Source organism: Mauremys mutica, chromosome 24 (assembly GCF_020497125.1).
Source record: "Mauremys mutica isolate MM-2020 ecotype Southern chromosome 24, ASM2049712v1, whole genome shotgun sequence".
NCBI lineage: Eukaryota > Metazoa > Chordata > Testudines > Geoemydidae > Mauremys > Mauremys mutica.
This window is the reverse complement of record NC_059095.1, coordinates 12488681-12510326: the sequence shown is the minus strand read 5'-3', so window position 1 is coordinate 12510326 and position 21646 is coordinate 12488681. Positions and strand designations below refer to the sequence as shown.

Here is a 21646-nt window from a genome sequence, read left to right as displayed (position 1 = left end):
TCTCCCAGTGCCCCCCATCCGCCCTGCTGGCACTGGGGCAGCCCAAGGAGCAGGGCCCCTTTTCTCTCTCTCGCTGCCTGGTTCCGGGTGGATCGGGGGCAGGACCCCACCCCGGGTGTCCCTTCCCCACCCGGCCTGGCCGGCTCTGGGGAGAGCTGCCCCCTTCCTTCCACGCCCCCGCACACTGCGGCCCTACTGCAGCTGCCCCCCCCCTCCCGTGCCTGCTGCCCCCACCCCGGGAGGGAGCCCGCCCCAGAGGCCGGCGTCAGCAACACGCGGCTCCGCAGGAATCCGCCCGGGATGCTCCGGAGGCCCCAGCACAATTGATCCAGGCGATCGATTCCTGGGACGCTGCCAAGCTGCTGACTGTCACGCATGACCTCCCCAGCCCCCCAGCCCCCCACACACTGCAGCCCCACAGCTCTGCCCCCCCCACTGACCTCCCCAGCCCCCCACCCCCCCACACACTGCAGACCGCTGGGCCCAGCCCCCGGCCACCCAGCCCCCCCGCTGTCACTCAGCCCCAAAGCTCTGCCCCCCCCCCACTGACCTCCCCGGCCCCGGAGCGCTGCCCCCCCCACACACTGCAGACCGCTGGGCCCTGCCCCAGGCCCCTCTCGGTCACTTTGGGGTTCTCATGGGGGGAAGGGGCACGTCACGGGGTGGCTCGGTTGGGGGAGGGGGGGCAGAGGAAACTGCAAACCCGGCGTCGGGCCAGTGGGGCTGACCCAGTGTCTGTGGGGGAGGGGGGGGCATGACTGCTGCTTCCCCCACACAGCTAAGGAAACTGAGGCCGTGACAGGGGAAGGGGCTTGGCCAAGGCCACACAGCAGAGGCAGAGAACAGAACCCAGGAGTCCGGCCCCCAGCTCTCCGCTCTCACCACTGGGCCATGCTGCCTCCACCTCCAGCCACTTTTAAACAGGCCTTAAAATCGTGTCCCCGAGAAGGGGCCCGGCTTGGCTGGGCTGCCTCTGCCGGGGGCCCTGAGGCCCCAGCACCCGCCAGCCCTGGGCTGGGAGCGGCTGGGCCCAGCTGCGCTCAGGGAAGGCTTTGGGGGGCAGGTCCCTTGTTGCTGGGAGCGGGGCAATGCCCAGGATCAGCCGGAGCTCTGCCACGGCGCGGCACAGGCCGAGCTCCAGCCCTGCGAGCCCCCGGCCCTGCGAGCCCCTGGGCTCAGAGCCCCCAGCCCTGCGAGCCCCCGGGCTCAGAGCCCCCAGCCCTGCGAGCCCCCGGCCCTGCGAGCCCCCGGGCTCAGCGCCAGCGCCCCCAGTCAGGCCACCCCCCAGCACGGCACTGGGGGGCTCTCAGGACGAGGGAGGGAAACTGCTGCCCAGGCTCCAGGGCTGCTTCTGCCTTCGGGAGAGGGGCAGAGAAAGAGCGGGGGGCGGGGGGGGGGTCACGGCGTGTGGGGGAGTCAGGGCCCTGCCCCCCCCCGTCCTGCGATTCCCTGCGACTCTCAGCCGGCCAGTGACACGGAAGGTTTGTTAGACGAGGGGAACAGCCCCCAGCAGGGCTTGTGGGTACAGCCAGGACCCCCCAGCCAGGTCCCTCGGGGGGGCAGGGAGCTCAGACCCCAGACTGGGGGGTCCTGCCTCTTCCCAGCCAGCCCAAAGCTGAACCAACCCCCCCAGCCGGCTCCCCCCTTCCCTCCCCCCCTTTGTCCAGTTCCCCGGGCAAAGGTGTCGACTCGCCCCACCCCCTCCTGGCTCAGGTACGTCCCTCACCTACAGTCACCCCCTGCTCTCCCCTCCCCCCCGCAGACAGCCCCAGTAAAACCAGACGACATTCCCAGGTCAACCCACCCCCCTCCCGCCTGCGCCACAGGGGGAAAGGGAGAAAGCAGCTCCCAGCGCTCAGTCCCGACCCACAGCCCCTGCCAGCCCAGCCCTGGGCTCCCCCCCAGCTCTGCCGGTGCCCCTCACTCCTGACCCGCAGCCCCCTGCTAGCCCAGCCCTGGGCCCCACAGCTCTGCCGGTGCCCCTCACTCCCGACCCGCAGCCCCTGCCAGCCCAGCTCTGGGCTCCTGCCACAGCTCTGCCGGTGCCCCTCACTCCCGACCTGCAGCCCCCTGCAGCCCAGCCCCGGATCCCACACACCCTTGCTGACTGATAGCAGTGATGGCTCCTTGGACAAACTGTGCCCACAACTAATCCCGCATGGCCTGTGCTCTCCCCTGAGCCTGGCACCAGCAAGGGGGGTTCTGCCTCCCTGGCCAGCTCTGCCCAGCACCCCGAAGCTCCAGAGCCTCAGCAGGGAGCCCGTGAGAAGCCCTGGGGGGTCCCGGCTGAGCGCCCTCAAGCATGGCGCTGACCCGCCTGTTAGCAGCTGGGGCCCAGCCTTTCCAACCACCCTCGGAGGCAGCGACATCACGGGGCTCCCCCACCCCCTCGGCACGTTCCCTACCCCCCTTGGCACCAGCCCTCGGCCGCCCGGCCCCGCGCTCTCGCCCTGTGTGACAGGGCGCAGTCAGATCACCCCACCCCGGGGGCTGAGCCAGCGCCCCCAGGGCACAGCGGGCTGGGGAACATGGGTGGGGCTGTGCCCTGGGGATTCTCTGCGACCCCAGCCTGGGGGCACCCAGGGTCTTCCCCCGGGGTGACTGCAGCTGTCCAGGGGCAGGGAGCCCTGCCCGCGGTACGTTATCCGGGCCAGGGCAGGTCCCACGCTGGGGGCGGGGTCTGGGGGCGTTTTGGACTCACTGGGGGCTCCCCACTCGCCAACACCTCGCTGGGCGAGCCGGGGGCCCAGGGGCCTGCTCCCCCCCCGCGGCCCAGCCAGGCCTTTGAAGCTCTGGCCAAGGCTCTCGCCTCTCTCCTTGGCCTTGAGCAAACAGCTGCCCGTGTGTGCGGGCGGGGAGCAGTGCTAGGGCTGGGCGCCGCTGGGGGGCTGCCCCACACAATAAGGGCCTGTCTTCGCCTGGCGGAACGTGCCCCCCCCCAGTAACAGAGGGTAAGAAATGGACCCACCCACCCCCCTCCTCGGCGGTTGTAAAGCAAAGGGGGGAGGTGGCACCTCAGCCTCTGTTCCCAGCTCCGCCTGCAGGGGCAGGGGCAGGACGGCTTAGAGCAGGGAGCCCGGACGCCTGGGTTCTCTCCCCGGCTCTGGGAGGGCAGTGGGGGCTAGTGGCCAGGGCAGGGAGCCATGGGGCACCGGACCAAAAAGTCCCTCTATGGCTCTGCCATCGACTCTCTGTAACCTCAGACAAGTCGCCTCATTAACGTGGTGAAGCCTGGATCCAAACTTTCCTGAGGCCCCAGGGGCGCCTGGAGATGGGGCCTGGGTTGAGTCTATCCGTGCCTCGGTTTCCCCATCTGTAAAATGGGGACAATCCTGCCCGCAGGGGGCTTCCTCAAGGACGGGTCACTGCTCCCAGCCCCTCGAAGGGCAGCGCTACGGCCGTGGCAGGGAGGGGATGAGGCCAGGCTGGGGGCTCGGGACACACGGGGGTCCCTGGCGGGAGGGGCCAGAGGAGCTGTGTGGGGAGAGATGGGACTGGGATGCTGCGGGGGGCAAAGAATCCTGGGGTGGGTGGAAGGCCCAGCGCTGGGCTCAGTCCGTTATCGGTGCAGCGGGGTGGGGGTGGGGGGACGCAGGCTGCTCCCGGCTGATAACGGGGACCAGGGAGGCGCCAGGTTAACGAGCCCTCACCCAGCTTTAACCCTTTCGTTACCGCAGGAGCTGGGGTGGGGGCGAAATGTCCAGCGCCCGCACGGCTCAGCCAGGGGCCCAATTCTCCCCCAAGGAGAGGGAGGCCGGGGGGGGGGCTGGACTCCCATTCTCCCCATCGGTCGCTCTCTGGGGGGGGCACATTTCGGGGGGGGGGCTGCCTGGGGGCAGTGATGGGATCAGCCTGGGTCATCTGGCCTGGGGGGTGGGTGGGAGCAAAAGGGGCGCGAGTGAGACAGAGACAGGCTGGGGGCCAGGCCTGAGCGAGAGCCCGGGGGGGTGAGTCCGTCTCTGCCACGCTGGGAGCGCTGGGGGGGGCGTGTGAGGGGCTGGCTATGGGGCAGAGGGGAGGGGCCGTGTGCGGGGCTGGCTATGGGGCAGAGGGGAGGGGCCGTGTGAGGGGCTGGCTATGGGGCAGAGGGGAGGGGCCGTGTGAGGGGCTGGCTATGGGGCGGAGGGAAGGGGCCGTGTGAGGGGCTGGCTATGGGGCAGAGGGGAGGGGCCGTGTGAGGGGCTGGCTATGGGACAGAGGGGAGGGGCCGTGTGAGGGGCTGGCTATGGGGCAGAGGGAAGGGGCCGTGTGAGGGGCTGGCTATGGGGCAGAGGGAGGGGCCGTGTGAGGGGCTGGCTATGGGGCAGAGGGACGGGGCCGTGTGAGGGGCTGGCTATGGGGCAGAGGGAGGGGCCGTGTGAGGGGCTGGCTATGGGGCAGAGGGGAGGGGCCGTGTGAGGGGCTGGCTATGGGGCAGAGGGGAGGGGCCGTGTGAGGGGCTGGCTATGGGGCAGAGGGAGAGGCCGTGTGAGGGGCTGGCTATGGGGCAGAGGGAGGGGCCGTGTGAGGGGCTGGCTATGGGGCGGAGGGGAGGGGCCGTGGCAGGGGCTGGCTATGGGCCGGAGGTCGGGGCCTAGTGAGGGGCTGGCTATGGGGCGGAGGGCGGGGCCGAGGGAGGGGCTGGCTATGGGGCGGAGGGTGGGGCCGTGTGAGGGGCTGGCTATGGGGCAGAGGGGAGGGGCCGTGTGAGGGGCTGGCTATGGGGCAGAGGGGAGGGGGCGTGTGAGGGGCTGGCTATGGGGCAGAGGGAGGGGCCGTGTGAGGGGCTGGCTATGGGGCAGAGGGAGGGGCCGTGTGAGGGGCTGGCTATGGGGCAGAGGGGAGGGGCCGTGTGAGGGGCTGGCTATGGGGCAGAGGGAGGGGCCGTGTGAGGGGCTGGCTATGGGGCAAAGGGTAGGGGCCGTGTGAGGGGCTGGCTATGGGGCAGAGGGCAGGGCCGTGTGAGGGGCTGGCTATGGGGCAGAGGGCGGGGCCGTGTGAGGGGCTGGCTATGGGGCAGAGGGAGGGGCCGTGTGAGGGGCTGGCTATGGGGCACAGGGGAGGGGCCGTGTGAGGGGCTGGCTATGGGGCAGAGGGAGGGGCCGTGTGAGGGGCTGGCTATGGGGAAAAGGCGAGGGGCAGTGTGAGGGGCTGGCTATGGGGCAGAGGGAGGGGCCGTGTGAGGGGCTGCCTATGGGGCAGAGGGGAGGGGCCGTGTGAGGGGCTGGCTATGGGACAGAGGGGAGGGGCCGTGTGCGGAGCTGGCTATGGGGCAGAGGGGAGGGGCCGTGTGAGGGGCTGGCTATGGGCAGAGGGCAGGGCCGTGTGAGGGGCTGGCTATGGGGCAGAGGGCGGGGCCGTGTGAGGGGCTGGCTATGGGGCAGAGGGAGGGGCCGTGTGAGGGGCTGGCTATGGGGCAGAGGAGAGGGGCCGTGTGAGGGGCTGGCTATGGGGCAGAGGGCGGGGCCGTGTGAGGGGCTGGCTATGGGGCAGAGGGAGGGGCCGACTCCACGGAACCGAAGCAGCTGAGAGCTGGCAGTGCCAGCAGGCGGGGGGGCGGGCAGGCAAGGGGGGCATGACGGCTGGGCCGTCCCCCCGCACAGATCCGGGGACACCAGGCGAATGGGCAGGGGGAGGAGTTCAGAGCCCGCCCTGGCTGGGCTGAGCTGTGGAACTCATCACTGCAGGAGCCTCATCCAGGCGTGTTGCGTTACAGGAAATGCAGTGAGTTCCAGAGATGCAGTCGGAGATAATACGCCCCTGGGCCGGCTGATGCTCCCTCCCATGGCTTCTCCCACAGCTGTGCCCATAGCTCAGGGTTCACAGCATCGGCTAGAAGCCTCTCGCCCCTCACCCCCTGCAAAGTACAGACCAGCTGCATCACAGGTTGTGATGGTTTGGAGCCCTCTTTTACTGAGGCAGCACGGCCTAGTGGCTAGAGCCCTGGACTGGGGCTCAGGAGACAGGGGTTCTATCCCTGGCGTGGCCTGCTGGGTGACCTGGGGAAAGTCACTTCTCCTCCCTGTGCCTTGATTTCCCCATCTGTACAATGGGGACAAAGACTATGACCCGTTTGTAAAGTGCTTTAAGATCTCCAGAGGAGAAGGCCCAGCTGCCCTGAGGCGGGGGCTGCTGCTGGCAGGCAGGAGCTGGGCTCAGGATGTGGCTCCAGGTGTGGAGGTGGCAGCCTGGCCTGGACAGAGCAGTGGCCCGGGGAGCAGGAGTCTAGGTGAGCTGGGAGAGTGGCACAAGGTGGGACACCGGCCTGGTGGAACAGTCCGATACAGCAGTGAAAGGCCCAGCAGCAGCACGTCACCAGCCTGCCCTCAGGCTCCGAGGGTCAGTTCTGTTCCCCATGCTGGAGCCCTGGGAAGACACAGGGGGACAATCCTGCTCTGGGCTTGGGGAGGGGAGAACCCCGGGCCCCCCCAGAACGGGGTCTCTCTCTCTCTGCAGGGGCTGCCCTGGAAGAAGGGGCCGCTGCCCAGGAACACAGATTTCCGGGGGGCTGTATCTTAGGAAGCCCCTGGTCAAATGGCCCCAAATCCGCCTCACTGACCCCAGCCAGCGCCCCCAGGAGGACTTTGTGGAGCCGTAAAGAGAACGCTGGTCTCAGCCTTAGCCCCCCCTCCCCCCCGAATCACTGCTGGGCCTTACACGTGAACAGAACCGAGGGGCAGCCGGGACAGCAGAGCCCCCCCTGAGCCCGGCGGGTTCGGCTGTGCAGCTGGTTAGCCGCTGGAGCCCAGCCCCCGCACCAGGCAATCCCACCCTGGAGTCAGGATCCCTGAGTTCCAGTGGACGGAGCGTCCGGACTCCTGGGTTCTCTGGTTGGGGAAGTGCACTCTCGCGATTCCAGCATGGGACTAGGAGTCAGGACTCCTGGGTTCTCTGGTTGGGGAAGTGCACTCTGGGACTAGGAGTCAGGACTCCTGGGTTCTCCTGCTGGCTCCATCACTTGCCTCACTGGGGGGCCTTGGCTGAGGCTCTTAACAGGTCCATGCCTCACTTTCCCCACCTGTCTCGTGGAGGGGGGGCAATGACACGCCCCCACCTCTGACCGGTCCTGGGGCTCCTGGTGACGCAGTGCTCTGAGGTCCAGGGGGAACCGCGCCTGACAAGGGCCCAGAGATCAGCTGCTGTCCCAGTTTGCTCAGACCGGCTCCCTGGCAGGGGTTATATCCCTGCCCTTGACAGATCTAACGAGCTGATAAATCATTTCCATACCCAGCACCCAGGAGCCCCTTTCTCCTGATACCGGCGCTGCTGGCTCAGTGAGGCCAGAGGAACCTGGCTCCCCAGGGAGACAAGGGGGGATCGGCCCCGATCCGGCACGCACAGACGCACACACACAACTTTACACAAGGTAGGGTGACCAGATGTCCTGATTTTATAGAGACAGTACCAATTTTTGGGTCTTTTTCTTATCTAGGCTCCTATTCCCCCCGTGTCCCGATTTTTCACACTTGCTGTCTGGTCGCCCTAACACGGGTGAGGAGTCCAGGGGCTACGCTGGGCCCCAAGACCCCTGGGTTCTATTCCTGACTCTGTCACCGACCTGCTGTGTGTCCACTGGCAAGTCACTTCCTGTCTCAACTGCCCCTCCCACTGGTCTAGCATAACAGCTTGTCGACACCTGAAAGCTAATCCGGATGACGGTAGGGTGTGAATTTACAGCAATAACTATTCCCGGATAATAATGGCCACATGGAGATGCTCCATAGGGGCTAGGCCGGTTCATTTCCCCCTGCAGGATCAGGGCCAGAAAGCCCAATTTCAGATCTCCACAGCAGTGGTGTAAATCTGGAGTGACTCCATGTAAGGCAGCAGAGTGACTCTGGATTCACACCCGGTGGCGTCAGTGAGATCCAGGGGTTTCCATCACAACCATCAAACCCTTCGTTGTTTCTCTTTGATCGCAGAACACCTCAGCCCCGCCCCCCCTCCGGCGCCCCCCGCCGATCACACACGGGCCGGCTCCGTTCCGCCTTAAGTGGGGACGCGGCGCCACCTTAAGAGGCGGCCGGGGCCAGTGACAGCTCCGGAGCCTTATCAGCTGAGCGCCGCCAGCCGGGCGGGTCACGTGACTCCGGCTGCCTGGGGACCCAGACGTCTGGGGTCAAGGTCGGAGGCAGCGGGGGCGGTGCCCCCCCCAGCTCGGAGCAGCCCCCCCGTCTCCTGGGGGGGGCAGGGTCTCCCCAGAGGGGGTCCCCCGCCCTGCCTGGGCCCCTGGGTGCTACCGCAGCACCCATGGGAGAGCAGAGCTGCCCCGCGGGCTGCTCGGGTCCTGCCCCGCGGGCACCGCCCTGGCCAGGCCACGCGGCTGGGGCAGCTCGGTGTGCGGGAGGCTGGGCGCTGGCAGGCCCGGCTCCACCCTGCCTGGGCCCCTGGGTGCTACCGCAGCAGTCCTGCCCCGCGGGCACCGCCCTGGCCAGGCCACGCGGCTGGGGCAGCTCGGTGTGCGGGAGGCTGGGCGCTGGCAGGCCCGGCTCCACCCTGCCTGGGCCCCTGGGTGCTACCGCAGCACCCATGGGAGAGCAGAGCCGCCCCGCGGGCTGCTCGGGTCCTGCCCCGCGGGCACCGCCCTGGCCAGGCCACGCGGCTGGGGCAGCTCGGTGTGCGGGAGGCTGGGCGCTGGCAGGCCCGGCTCCACCCTGCCTGGGGTGACTCCGGATTGACCCCAGGGTCATGGAGGGCAGATCCGAGCCAAGGTCCCCCCCAGCACCTCAGGGTCCCTGCAAACACAGGGACCCCCCCCCTCCACACACACTTTATTACACATTCTGACCTGGCTCCTTCCCCAGCCGCTGCCCTCACGCTCCCAGCTCCTCGGTGCTGCAGGAGCCGCGGAGGGAGGCGGCGCTGAGCAGAATGCTGGTGCCCATCTCTCCCCAGGCCTGGGCTGGCTTGTGCCCGGCCCCAGGGGCCTCCCCAATACCCCTGCCCCAGGGCACACTTCAGAGCTGAGCCTTCCCTGGCCTGCCCTGCTGCGTCTCTAGGGAGGAGGGTGAAGTCAGAGGTTTCCTCTTTCTGCTCCGGAGAGGGGCTCTTTGGAGCTCCCCGGGGTGCTCCCCCCAGTGCAGCAGGCTTTGTGCTGGGGAGGCAGAGACGCATGGGAGGGAGGGAGATTTGCACCCCACCTTTGTTGTATTGGGGTGGCGCAGTCCCATCCCTCCCAGCTGCTCTCTCTGCATTCCCCAAGCACCCCTCCACACCCCGCCTCCGGAGAACAGCACCCCCGGCATGCCCCATCCAGCCCCAGCCCCGGCAGAGAGAAGCAGCCATGCTCGACACCAGTCACCGCGTTGCCTGGCGGCGCCCTCCAGAGGCTGGGTGTGAGAGTCGACTGGCTGCCCCAGCCGGGCCCAGCGTGTGAATGTGACCACGCAGACTGACTTCACACCCCGCTCTGGGCTGCTGCAGAGCAGGCGGCTGACCCCCTCCGGGAGAGACCCGGTGGGGAGCCAGAGAGAACCACAGGGGCTGTCTGTGTCCAGCAGCCTCCATAGCGAATCCACCGGAGATTAATCTCAGCCCAGTGGGGGTCCCACCCAGGAGAAAAGCAGAATCCAGTCGGCACAGACACCTGGCCCCAGAGCCTGGCAGCCCCCCAGGATTCAGGCACGCGATGCGGAGCAGCAACAGGGTTTGCCCTGCTCCCCGGACGGCGCCCCGACCCCTCGCCAGCCCCACGACCTGCCATCCCCGGCCGGCTGCAGGAGCACCAGCCTGGCGGGGCAGGGGACAGCACCTAACAACTCAAACGTCTGCTCCGATTTCCCCAGCGCACGGGCTGCTCCTCGCCTCATTTATGGCCTTGTCAGGTCCCCTTTGATGGAACGGCAGCCGCTGAAATGCCCACTCGGGTCCGTCTGCCCTTGGGCCTGGGCAGGAGGCTGGGGGTGGGGGCTGGGGGCAGGAGCTCTGCTCTCCCGTCTGCGGTTGGCTGGGGAGGGGCGATTCGGGGCGAGGCCTGCCGGAGCCCAGCACAGATCCCTGCAGGAAAGTCCTCTCCTGCCTGGCTTGTTCCAATGAGCTCCCTGGGGCATGGCCTGGCCCCTCTAGTCCCGAGCCTGTGGCATCCGCCTGGAGTGAAAGCAGCCTGGCCTGGGAACGGAAGGGCCAGGGTCTCTGCCTCAGGCGGAAACCAGTATCTACCAGTCCACTGCACGGAGCAATCCCAGGCCGAGGCACTGAACTTCTCCGGGTGCAGCCAGGTCCTGAGTCCTGACTTTTGCTGCACCCACATTCCCACTGCAGTGTCAGCCCCATTTCCCGGGCTCTGGTCCCACGCTCCCACCCCCAGTGCAACCCAGACCCCCCTCCCATCTGTCCGGGCTTGTGCTGGGCTCTGAGTGGGATCCCAGACACGGGTCAGATGCTCCCAGGGCTGGGGCTAAATCTCCTGCAGCGCGTGTGGATTAAAGTCTTGGAATCAAGCGGTGGCCTTGACTGCAGCAAACCTCCCCAGATCCCAGCCGCGCAGCAGCCGGAGGGCAAACGCTACTTCCCTTCCGCCGATCCAGTCCCTAGCTCAGTCCCCGTCCGCGCCGGCCAGGGCGGGTCACGCTCCGGGCTCTGGGATCCCGAGCGTGTGCGGAGGGCGGGGAGAGGGCTCTAGTGGGACCCCAGAGGTGAAGGGAGAACGCACAACCAATGGGCACAATTCGGAGGGGGAATCACAGAGAGCCAGCCAGCGAGACCAAGGCCCCAAATGTCCTGCGCCGGACCGGGTCTGTCAGAGAGCCGGGTACCAGCGAGGGACAGCAACAGACCTGAACTCCTGCTTCACACGCCAGCTAAACCTTCGCTGACACACAAGTGGCTAAGGCTCTAGCCTAGGACACCCAGCTCTGACACGCACCTGCCGTGACACCTCGGGCAAGTCACCTCCCTGGGCCGTGCCTCAGTTTCCCCTCCCGTGTTTTGTCTATTTAGACTGGGAGCTTTTCAGGGAAGAGCCATCCCGGAGGTCCAGCTCCTCAAAGGTCTTTCCATTGGAATCAATGGAAGTGAGGTGCCCAAATACCCGGGAGGACCCGGGGCTTAGTCCTAGTGAGCCTGGGGGTGCTACCGTCAGAAATACCAACAGCATCCCCCCCACCCCAGCACAGCCACAGGCCCCTGCTGCGTGGCCAGGGACCAGGGAGAACCCAGCCTTGGATCCTAGGTGCTAAAGCCGGAGAAGCCCAGGCAGCCCCGTCAGGGAACGCAGGCGGGCGCTGCACCCCAGCCCCTCCCTCGGGAGCTGGTTCTGCAGCCACAGCAGAGCTCCCACAGCCGGAACCGGCCCCGCCCGTCGCTCCCTGTCCAGAGCCGCCTCTACCCCAGACTCACTCCGGGGGATTTATCACCACGGGCCCTGGCTGAGCTCTGGGGGATCCTGGCCACAGTGGAGTCAATGGGGATTATTGCAGCCTATGGTTTTAGGCCGGTATTTTCCCAGCACTCGGCGCCTCTGCAAATCAGGGGAGCTGGAAACCCAGGGGCCCTGAATCAGCAGCCAGCCCTGAAACCGTGGCATGAACTGGGACGTGGAGCCCCCCACCTCGGAGCTCCCTGGGGCAGAACGGAGGCCGATATTCCTGCAGGGCTTCCCGTGGGGGCATCACCTCCCAGCTCTGAGCAGTGCCTCTGTGCACGGAGCCGGCCTTGCCCGTGACAGCACGGTCTCCTCACCCCCAGCTCTGTCTCCGCTCTCACTGCCCGGGCGGTGCTGGGCTGACTTTCCCCTGGCATTTCACCTGCTGGCCCACATTGCCAGCCATGGCCACGGGCCCAGTCCCTCCGGCTGCCCCCGCGCTGCTCATTGCAGCCGAATGCAGCCCTGCCAAGGCCGGGATCCCTGCCCCCGGGCACCCAGGCAGCACGCCCCCCCCGAGACGCACTGGGTGGAGGCTGCCCCTGCGCTGCCAGGCCGCCCACTCCACCCTTCAATGCACCCTGCAGCCACATGGCCCCTTGGGAGGACAAACCCCGCAGAGGTTGGCTGAGGAGCACCCGGAGATGGCGCGACGGTGGGTGGGGGCCTAGATCCCGCAGGGAGGCACATGCCGCATTCCGACTGCACACAACCGCCCTGCCCCCGCCCCACCACTGACATGCAGCCACCTCTGGCAGCTCACCCAGGACAAAACCACCCGCCAGCCAGGATCCAGCCCCGACGGGCAGGAGCTGGCACCCTCAGGCTGGCATTTACACAGGTTTACCTTTTGGGAGAGCCCAGGAAAAGGAGCAGGGGTGGGGGCATTTGGTGGTTGTGGGGAGGGGCTGAGGTCCCTGGCAGCTGGCAGGGAGTTGGGTGGCTGGGGCACCGGTCGCTGAGGCAGAGAACTTGGGGCAAGTTGGTTCCCAGGTTCATCTTTGTGGGTCAAAGTCCCTCAAACAGGGAAGAACCGGGCCTGGGGACGGCCCCTGGGCACAGCCCCGTGCCCTCCCGCAGTGCAAACCCGGCCCTGGGGGAGCCGCGGGCGGCACCTACCTCTCTCGCGGACGAAGTAGGCCAGGTAGAGGTCGAGCTCCTTGACGGAGACGCTGATGTGGTGGGGCTGGACGCACAGGATGGGGTTGGTGCACTGGGCGGCCTTGACCAGCCGCTCCCCGTCCGTGCTCTCCAGCGGGATGCCCTTGAAGAGGATCACCATGACCAGGTCCAAGCGCCACACCTTGTCGGCCTGGCGCAGGCAGTCGATGCGCCGCATCTTGCCCTTCTGGTCGGGGTTGGAGAGGACGCAGCACGAGGGCTTCTTGCCCGTGATGGAGAGCACAAAGTCCTCCCGGAACTCGGGCCGGATGTCCTTGCGGAGCTTGGCCAGCAGCCGGGACGCCCACTTCTGCTTCACCTCGGGCTTCTCGTTCAGCAGCTCGTCCTTCACCGCCCTCTCCTCGTCCTTCGTCATCCTCTTCTCGTGCTTCTTGAAGTACTTGCGCTTGCGGGCCTGCAGGTTGAACCAGGTGTAGGCGAAGGCCCGGACGTGGGGGAGCAGGGCCTCGATGAACGGGTGGAACTCATCCTGCAGGAGCAAGCGGACACATCGGGCCATCAGGACCATGGGGGGCACCGTGCACAGGGGGATTCTGTAGGGCCCATGGGAACATAGCCTAGTAGTGGGGGGAGGAGCTGGGCATCAGGACTCCTGGGTTCTCTTCCCAGCTATGGAAAAGGACGGGGAATCTAGCGGTTAGAGCTTGGGGACCAAGAGACAGGACTCCTGGGTTCTCTGACAGAACTGGGAATAGAACCCAGGAGTCCTAGTCTGGCTTCCTACTACTCTAACCACTGGGGACCTGGGACTTAGGGCTGCTGGATACAAGGGGAGTGGTGTCTAGTGCTTAGAGCAGGGCAGGCTGGGAGCCAGGACTCCTGGGTTCTGTTTCCAGCTTTGGGAGGAGAGTCGGGGGCTCTGGACTCCTGAGCTCTCGTCCCAGTGTGTGTGCGTCCTAGCAGGGCCAGGCTAGTCTCGGGGCGGGGGGGGGAGGTGTCGAACTGGCGCCTTGGGGATCCCACCCCGGGGAATTTTGCTGCAGCCGTTTGATAAAGTGAATTATTAGACGTTCATCATCCTCCCTGTTTAATGGACACAAATGGGCGACCCCGGCCGGGCCCGGCCTGGCAGCGAGGGCACTGCCAGGGGTCGGGGCGTGTTCCCCGGGGCGGTGGGGTCGCCTGCTATGAGCCCAGACCCTTTGCTGCCCAGCCTGGAGCTCCTCCGGCCCCCTTTGGGCCTGCTCCCGCCATGGGGCTGGGGGTCCCTCTGTCTGCTTTGGAGTCACCCCCCAGCTTACACCAGACTTAGGCCTGGGGGGCTGGGGGTGAGGAGAGTCTGGATCCCCCCCCCACACACACCACGGCCAGCACAGCAGGAACCTGCGTTGCCAGGCGCCGTGGCGAGCGGGGCTGGGGTTGGATCACCAGCGGCCGGCGACTAGAGGCTCCAGTTCCAGGTGTAATGGAGCTAATAGAGGGGGGAGGTGCTGCCTAATGTGCTGTAGCCACAGTAACGAGCCCCCTCCCCTCCCCTCTCGCCCCGACGGCCCAGCGCCCCACGGCCGTGCCAGGTGTATGCCAGCCCGGCGCCAGGCGAGGAGGGGCCAGACTGGATTCTTGAGCCCAAGCTGAATCAGATTCTGCGATCGGAGGCACCCAGGCTGGGTCTCTGTGCCCACCTGCAGTGCCTGGGCATGAGCATGAGCCCATGTGCCGCCCTGCCAGGGAACATGTGCCAGCCCCTGCACAGGGCTCCAGGCCCAGCGCCCCCTTTCCCAGACCAGCGGCCGTGTGAGCAGCAGGCCCATCCAGGGAACGCCCCAGATTCACCCCACTTCTGGCCCAGCCCCCGCTCCAGCGAGTGAGTCACGCTCTGATGGTCTTTTTCCACTTGGCTAGTGTTTCCCAGAGAGTCCGTCCAAGAACGAAACCAAGAAAAGCACGTCCCCTCCAGCCCCGATTTCCCCATTCCGTGGCTCGGGGGGAAGTGCCGGGAGGTGCTTACTAGGTGCTAGGACTCTGGGAAAAGGAGCCGTGTAGCAGGACCACCTGCCATTAAAAACCACCCAAGCCAGGTTCCCAGCCGCCTTTGCGTGTGTGCGAAGGAAGGAAAAATCCCCCCCCCCAATCCCGATTTAGGACTGAGATGAAACCCAAGAGGCAGCGGGTTCTTCGTGCCAGACCTCCCGGACATTTTGGGCGCGCTCGCTGCTTTGAATCTGGCTCCGATTAAGGCTAATTGGGATTGCATCAGGAAAAGCCCCGCGCGCCAAGCCCGCTCTGCGCTGGCAGCACTTCGGAAATGTTTTCCTTGCGATCGCATGGCAGGAGGCTGCTAACCACAACTGGAGCTGCTCCTCCTCGCTCACTCGGGGGCGAGATCCTTCCCTCGCCGGCCCGGCGTAAAGCGGGGGCGGCTCGACGGCGAGCGGCAGAGTTACGGCGGCGTAAGAGAAGGCCAGGATCCGGCCCCGCGGCTTTTAAGAAAACACAAGAACTGTGAGAAGCAGCAGTTTTGCCCAAGAATTTGGAAAGCCGGGGAAAAATTATTTTTCTTTGGACTGTGGTTCTGCTCTGAAAAATGAGTGTTTGAAAAAACCAGCCCTTTCCTCCCGTCACCCTCCGCCTCCCGGGGGTGTCCTGGGCTGGGTGACTAACGCAGCTTTCCCGGCTTTGGATTCCCACCCAGCTACCCCAGCAAAGGGAGAAAGGGCCGGAGTCCGCTCCTCCTGGGGCGTCATCCGGGTGTCCCAAGCAGGGGTGCTGGCTAGAAACCAGGTATTCAATGTTTGTTATAACTACCTGCCAGCAGATCGAGGGAAGTGATTTCCCTCCTCTATTCGGCACTGGTGAGGCCACACCTGAGTGTTGCATCCAGTTTTGGGCCCCACACTACAGAAGGGATGTGGACAAATTGGAGAGAGTCCAGCGGAGGGCAACAAAAATGATCAGGGGGCTGGAGCACATGACTTATGAGGAGAGGCTGAGGGAACTGGGGTTATTTATTCTGCAGAAGAGAAGAGTGAGGGGGGATTTGATAGCTGCTTTCAACTACCTGAAGGGGGGTTCCAAAGAGGATGGATCTAGACTGTTCTCAGTGGTGGCAGATGACAGAACAAGGAGCAATGGTCTCAAGTTGCAGTGGGGGAGGTCTAGGTTGGATATCAGGAAACACTATTTCACTAGGAGGGTGGTGAAGCACTGGAATGGGTTCCCTAGGGAGGTGGTGGAATCTCCTTCCTTAGAGGTTTTTAAGGCCTGGCTTGACAAAGCCCTGGCTGTGGTGATTTAGTTGGGGTTGGTCCTGCTTTGAGCAGGGGGTTGGACTAGATACCTCCCGAGGTCCCTTCCAACCCTGATAGTCTCTGATTCGGGGGGGGGGGGCAGCAGCCCCCCAGCGCCCCTGGTTCCAGCCCCAGTCATTCCAAGCACAGAATTGGAAGGCTACTGGGAGTCACCCAGGGCAGGAAGGGACCTGCAGGCCCTTCTGACCAGCGATGACTGGTGAAGGGGGAAGCCCAGCTGGGCTCTCAGATCCCAGGCTGACTGTGCCTGGGGTGGGCAATGAAAAAAAAACAAATAAAAATCGAACCGGGAGCCAAGGCAGCAAGACCAAAAAAGCGTCTTTTTAGCTGCAAGCCAAGTGCCTCGGTTCCAGAGCCGCCGAGACGATGGACACGGAGCCATTCGTCCCCTCCCCTCCCAGGGTTGTGCTGGGTGCAGGGCGGGAGCCGGCGCTCTGCTCGGCACGGGCAGCACAGGCCCAGGGGCAGGACGAGGGTCCCGTCAGCAGCGCCAGCCCGGGCTGCATCCCGCTCTGCACAGAGCTGGGGGTGGGGAGACGGGGAATCTGGGACGCCAGGGGGATAGTCCAGGGCTGCACGTGGACAGCCCGGTGCTGGGGCAGATCCTGTCTGAGCTGGGGCAGATCCTGCGGTCCCCAGGCCAAGTGACCTGCCCTAAGCGACCCCACGGCATGATCAGCTGTGCCCACAGCCAGGGACCCCCCACCCTGGCACTGACCCAGCTGTGCCCACAGCCAGGGACCCCCCACCCTGGCACTGACCCAGCTGTGCCCACAGCCAGGGACCCCCCAGCCTGGCACTGACCCAGCTGTGCCCAGACCAGGGACCCCCCACCCTGGCACTGACCCAGCTGTGCCCACAGCCAGGGACCCCCCAGCCTGGCACTGACCCAGCTGTGCCCACAGCCAGGGACCCCCCAGCCTGGCACTGACCCAGCTGTGCCCAGTCCCAGAGAGCCCATCCCCCACACCCCTGCTGCAGATTCACAGTTTCACTTTCAACCCCCCTTCACCCCATGAAGCGCCAGTGGCTCAGGGCCTACCAGGACCACGGGGCCTAGTGGCAACGACCTGATGCCCCAACCGTGCCCCATTGGCAGAGCTAGGTGGCGACTGGCCAGAGCGGCTGCCAGCTCAGGCTGGAGAGTGGAGCTCTCCGCCCTGCGGCCCATCCACCTCGGGCGGGCAGCGGAAGGCGGCAGGAGGGCGGGGGCCCGAGGCCAAGCCCTGGGGGTGCTAGGGAAGCTGGGCCCTAGACTCTGGACAGCTGCTCCCGTCCGTCCGTCCCTGGCGCCCTGCGGGAGCGTAGCTGCAAGAGAGGAGGGAGGCCCGGATCCCCGCTGGCCCCCGGCACCGCCAGGCTCCGGCTCAATTGGCAGCAGCCGCTAATCCCCGGCAGCCGGGCTGCGGCTCCCATCAGGGAAGAAGGTCAAGGCAAAGCAAGACAGGAGCCGAAAAAAGCAGCCACCAGTTCCAAAAGCAGCCCTTGGCCCGGGCTGGCTGGTGTGTCAAAGCACCGCCGTGCCCCCGGGCGGCCCTGGCCGAGCCCTCCTCCAGCCAGGGCTCCTGGCGGGGTGTCCCAGCACCAGGCCGCTCGCTGCTCAGGGAACGCCCCCTCCCGACGACACAGCACACGCCAGTCTGCCCCTGAATCCCCTGGGCGGCCCTGCTCTGCCCCTAGCCGCCGCGGGCGCCGGGCGCATCCTGCACCAGCCACGCGCGGCTCCGAGGCAGGGAGGGAAAACGAGCCAGAACCCAGTGGACAGGGGAAGTGGAGGGGACTCGAGCTGCCGAGGGGAGCTCTGACCGGTACCTGCAGGCCCCTCTCAAAGCACGGGCACCTCCTCACACACCCGCCATGGGCACCTCCTCACACACCCAGCACGGGCACCTCCTCACACACCCAGCATGGGCACCTCTCCTCACACACCCGCCATGGGCACCTCTCCTCACACACCCACCATGGGCACCTCTCCTCTCACACCCACCATGGGCACCTCTCCTCACACACCCGCCATGGGCACCTCTCCTCTCACACCCAGCAAGGGCACCTCTCCTCACACACCCGCCATGGGCACCTCTCCTCACACACCCAGCATGGGCACCTCCTCACACACCCAGCATGGGCATCTCTCCTCTCACACCCAGCATGGGCACCTCCTTACACACCCACCATGGGCACCTCCTCACACACCCAGCATGGGCACCTCCTCACACACCCACCATGGGCACCTCCTCACACACCCAGCATGGGCACCTCTCCTCACACACCCACCATGGGCACCACCTCACACACCCAGCATGGGCACCTCCTCACACACCCACCATGGGCACCTCCTCACACACCCAGCATGGGCACCTCCTTACACACCCAGCACGGGCACCTCTCCTCACACACCCACCATGGGCACCTCCTCACACACCCAGCATGGGCACCTCCTCACACACCCAGCATGGGCACCTCTCCTCACACACCCAGCATGGGCACCTCCTCACACACCCAGCATGGGCACCTCTCCTCACACACCCAGCATGGGCACCTCCTCACACACCCAGCACGGGCACCTCTCCTCACACACCCACCATGGGCACCTCCTCACACACCCAGCATGGGCACCTCTCCTCACACACCCACCATGGGCACCTCCTTACACACCCACCATGGGCACCTCCTCACACACCCACCATGGGCACCTCCTCACACACCCAGCATGGGCACCTCCACACACACCCAGCACGGGCACCTCCTCACACACCCAGCATGGGCACCTCCTCACACACCCACCAGGGGCACCTCCTCACACACCCAGCATGGGCACCTCCTTACACACCCAGCATGGGCACCTCCTCACACACCCAGCATGGGCACCTCCTCACGCACCCAGCATGGGCACCTCCTTACGCACCCACCATGGGCACCTCCTTACGCACCCACCATGGGCACCTCCTCACACACCCAGCATGGGCACCTCCTTACGCACCCACCATGGGCACCTCCTCACACACCCACCATGGGCACCTCCTCACACACCCAGCACGGGCACCTCTCCTCACACACCCAGCATGGGCACCTCCTCACACACCCACCATGGGCACCTCTCCTCACACACCCACCATGGGCACCTCCTCACACACCCAGCATGGGCACCTCCTTACGCACCCAGCATGGGCACCTCCTCACACACCCAGCATGGGCACCTCCTCACGCACCCAGCATGGGCACCTCCTCACACACCCAGCATGGGCACCTCCTTACGCACCCACCATGGCCACCTCTCCTCACACACCCAGCATGGGCACCTCCTTACGCACCCACCATGGGCACCTCTCCTCACACACCCAGCATGGGCACCTCCTCACACACCCAGCATGGGCACCTCTCCTCACACACCCACCATGGGCACCTCCTCACACACCCACCATGGGCACCTCTCCTCACACACCCACCATGGGCATCTCCTCACGCACCCACCATGGGCACCTCCTCACCCACCCACCATGGCCACCTCTCCTCACACACCCACCATGGGCACCTCTCCTCACACACCCACCATGGGCACCTCCTCACACACACACCATGGGCACCTCTCCTCACGCACCCACCATGGCACCTCTCCTCACACACCCACCATGGGCACCTCCTCACACACCCACCATGGGCACCTCTCCTCACACACCCACCATGGGCACTTTTCCTTACACACCCACCATGGGCACCTCCTTACACACCCACCAGGGGCACCTCTTCTTACACATCTAGCTTGGTCACCTCCTTACACACCCACCATGGGCACCTCTTCTTACACACCCACCATGGGCACCTCCTTACACACCCAACATGGGCACCTCTCCTCACACACACACCATGGGCACCTCCTTACACACCCAGTGCAGGTACCCCCTCCTCTCACACACAGCATGGGCATCTTTCCTTATACACGTGCTGTGGGCACCTCTCCTTACACACCCTCCACTTGCACCTCTCCTCACACCCACAATTGACACCTCTCCATACGCACCCACTGCGGGCCCTTCTCCTCACACACTCAGAGGCATCCCTGCTCACACACAGGGCACCTCTGTTTGCAGCTGCGTCTCTCTACGCCGGGCTCGGGGGCCGAGCTCGCCCCTCTGACCGTCCAGCCTGGCGGAGGGTTCACTGTTCCTAGGCCCCTTGGCCTAGCGGTGGTGGTGTGGGGGGGGTTGAGTGTCTAGTGAAGAGCCAGGAGGCTGGAGGAGATGGGCCTGCCCTGCTCCTGCGGGATGGACATTGGGGGGCGCTGGCGAGAAGGGCTGAGCTCACCACGTGTCCCGTCCCCCCCGTGCTGCCAGGCTCTCTCCATAACTGTGTCCCCCTCGGCAACGCTGTGACACCCCCCCGGCACTCTGGCGAGACCCTGGACCCGGTGCCCAGGGCTCACTGGCACAGCCCTGCCAGCCCTGCCCACGACTCCATGGCCCTGGGAAGGGGCCCGTTAGGGAGCTGGGCTTCGTGGGACCCCAGCGCAGGAGGGAGCTGGACTCATTTCACAGCCAGGCCACCACACCGCGCCCCTGGGGACAGCATCCAGGTACCGCCAGCCACCCTGCCCCAGAGCCCCCGGGCCGGTTCCCAACCCCCTTGGGCAGCCGTGCCCCTCTGCAGCGCCAGGCACAGGGCCTAACACAGGCACCATGCTGCCCATCAGCTGACCCCGGGCCCCAGAGCACAGGGGTGCCCAGCCTCGCCCCAGACCTGGCCTGGCAGCCTGGCAGCCTGCGGCCGGGAGGAGGGGCAGACAACAGCCCCCTCTGGCCTGGCAGCAGGGGCAGCTGAGGGGTGGGGGAAGCTGCCTAGGCCGTGCCCAGCTCGCTGGGCTGCCCCTCACCTGGCCTTGAGGGCTGAAGGAGCAGCAGAGCTGGGCTCCGAGGGGGGGGGGGGCACCCGCCGCTTTCCTCAGCAATGGCAGGTCGCTGTGACGAGGCCTGGGTGGGGGAGGGGATGCCCTGCGGAAAAGCAGTCGGGGAGGAACCGTTGGGCAATGCAGGCAGGGGCAGGGCAAGCTCCTTCCATGCCCCTCAACCCTGCCCTGCAGCCCCCGTTAGTCCAGTCCTTAGAACCCCCCCACTCTGCCGGTGCTCCTCACTCCCGAACCGCAGCCCCCTGCCAGCCCAGCCCTGAGCTCCCCTCCCCAGCTCTGCCGGTGCCCCTCACTCCCGACCCGCAGCCCCCTGCTATCCCAGCCCTGGGCTTCCCCCACAGCTCTGCCGGTGCCCCTCACTCCCGACCCGCAGCCCCCTCCTATCCCAGCCCTGGGCTTCCCCCACAGCTGTGCTGGTGCCCCTCACTCCCGACCCGCAGCCCCCTGCCAGCCCAGCCCTGAGCTCCCTGCACAGTTCTGCCGGTGCCCCTCACTCCCGACCCGCAGCCCCCTGCTATCCCAGCCCTGGGCTTCCCCCACAGCTCTGCCGGTGCCCCTCACTCCCGACCCGCAGCCCCCTCCTATCCCAGCCCTGGGCTTCCCCCACAGCTGTGCTGGTGCCCCTCACTCCCGACCCGCAGCCCCCTGCCAGCCCAGCCCTGGGCTCCCCCCACAGCTCTGCTGGTGCCCCTCACTTCCGACTCGCAGCCTCCTGCTAGCCCAGCTCTGAGCTCCCCCCTGCCCCAACACTGTCAATATATCTCGACTCTGAAGATCTGATACAAGCCCCAGGTCTGGCCCCTCCTGCTCCGACACGCAAAGATTTTCTTTTTTCACTATGAACAAACTCCTTCCGGGGATCTGGCCAAGTCCCAGCAAAATCCCAAACGGGGCGTCAGCTCCACAGAGGTGATGGCTCCATCCTGCTCCAGCGCTCTGAGTGCTAGATCTAATACACCAGCACTCAGGGGCCCA

General features: G+C 66.2%; 1 protein-coding gene across 2 annotated transcripts in view; it reads right to left on the bottom strand.

Moving 5' to 3' along the window:
• The window catches only part of NFIC (nuclear factor I C), a 142454-nt gene that overhangs the window by 84657 nt on the left and 36151 nt on the right, over positions 1-21646 (bottom strand). For both annotated transcript variants that reach the window (XM_044998991.1, XM_044998992.1), the window contains exon 2: positions 12461-12992. In XM_044998991.1, coding sequence (XP_044854926.1) covers positions 12461-12992 — 532 coding nt within the window. The remainder of the gene's footprint in view (positions 1-12460; positions 12993-21646) is intronic.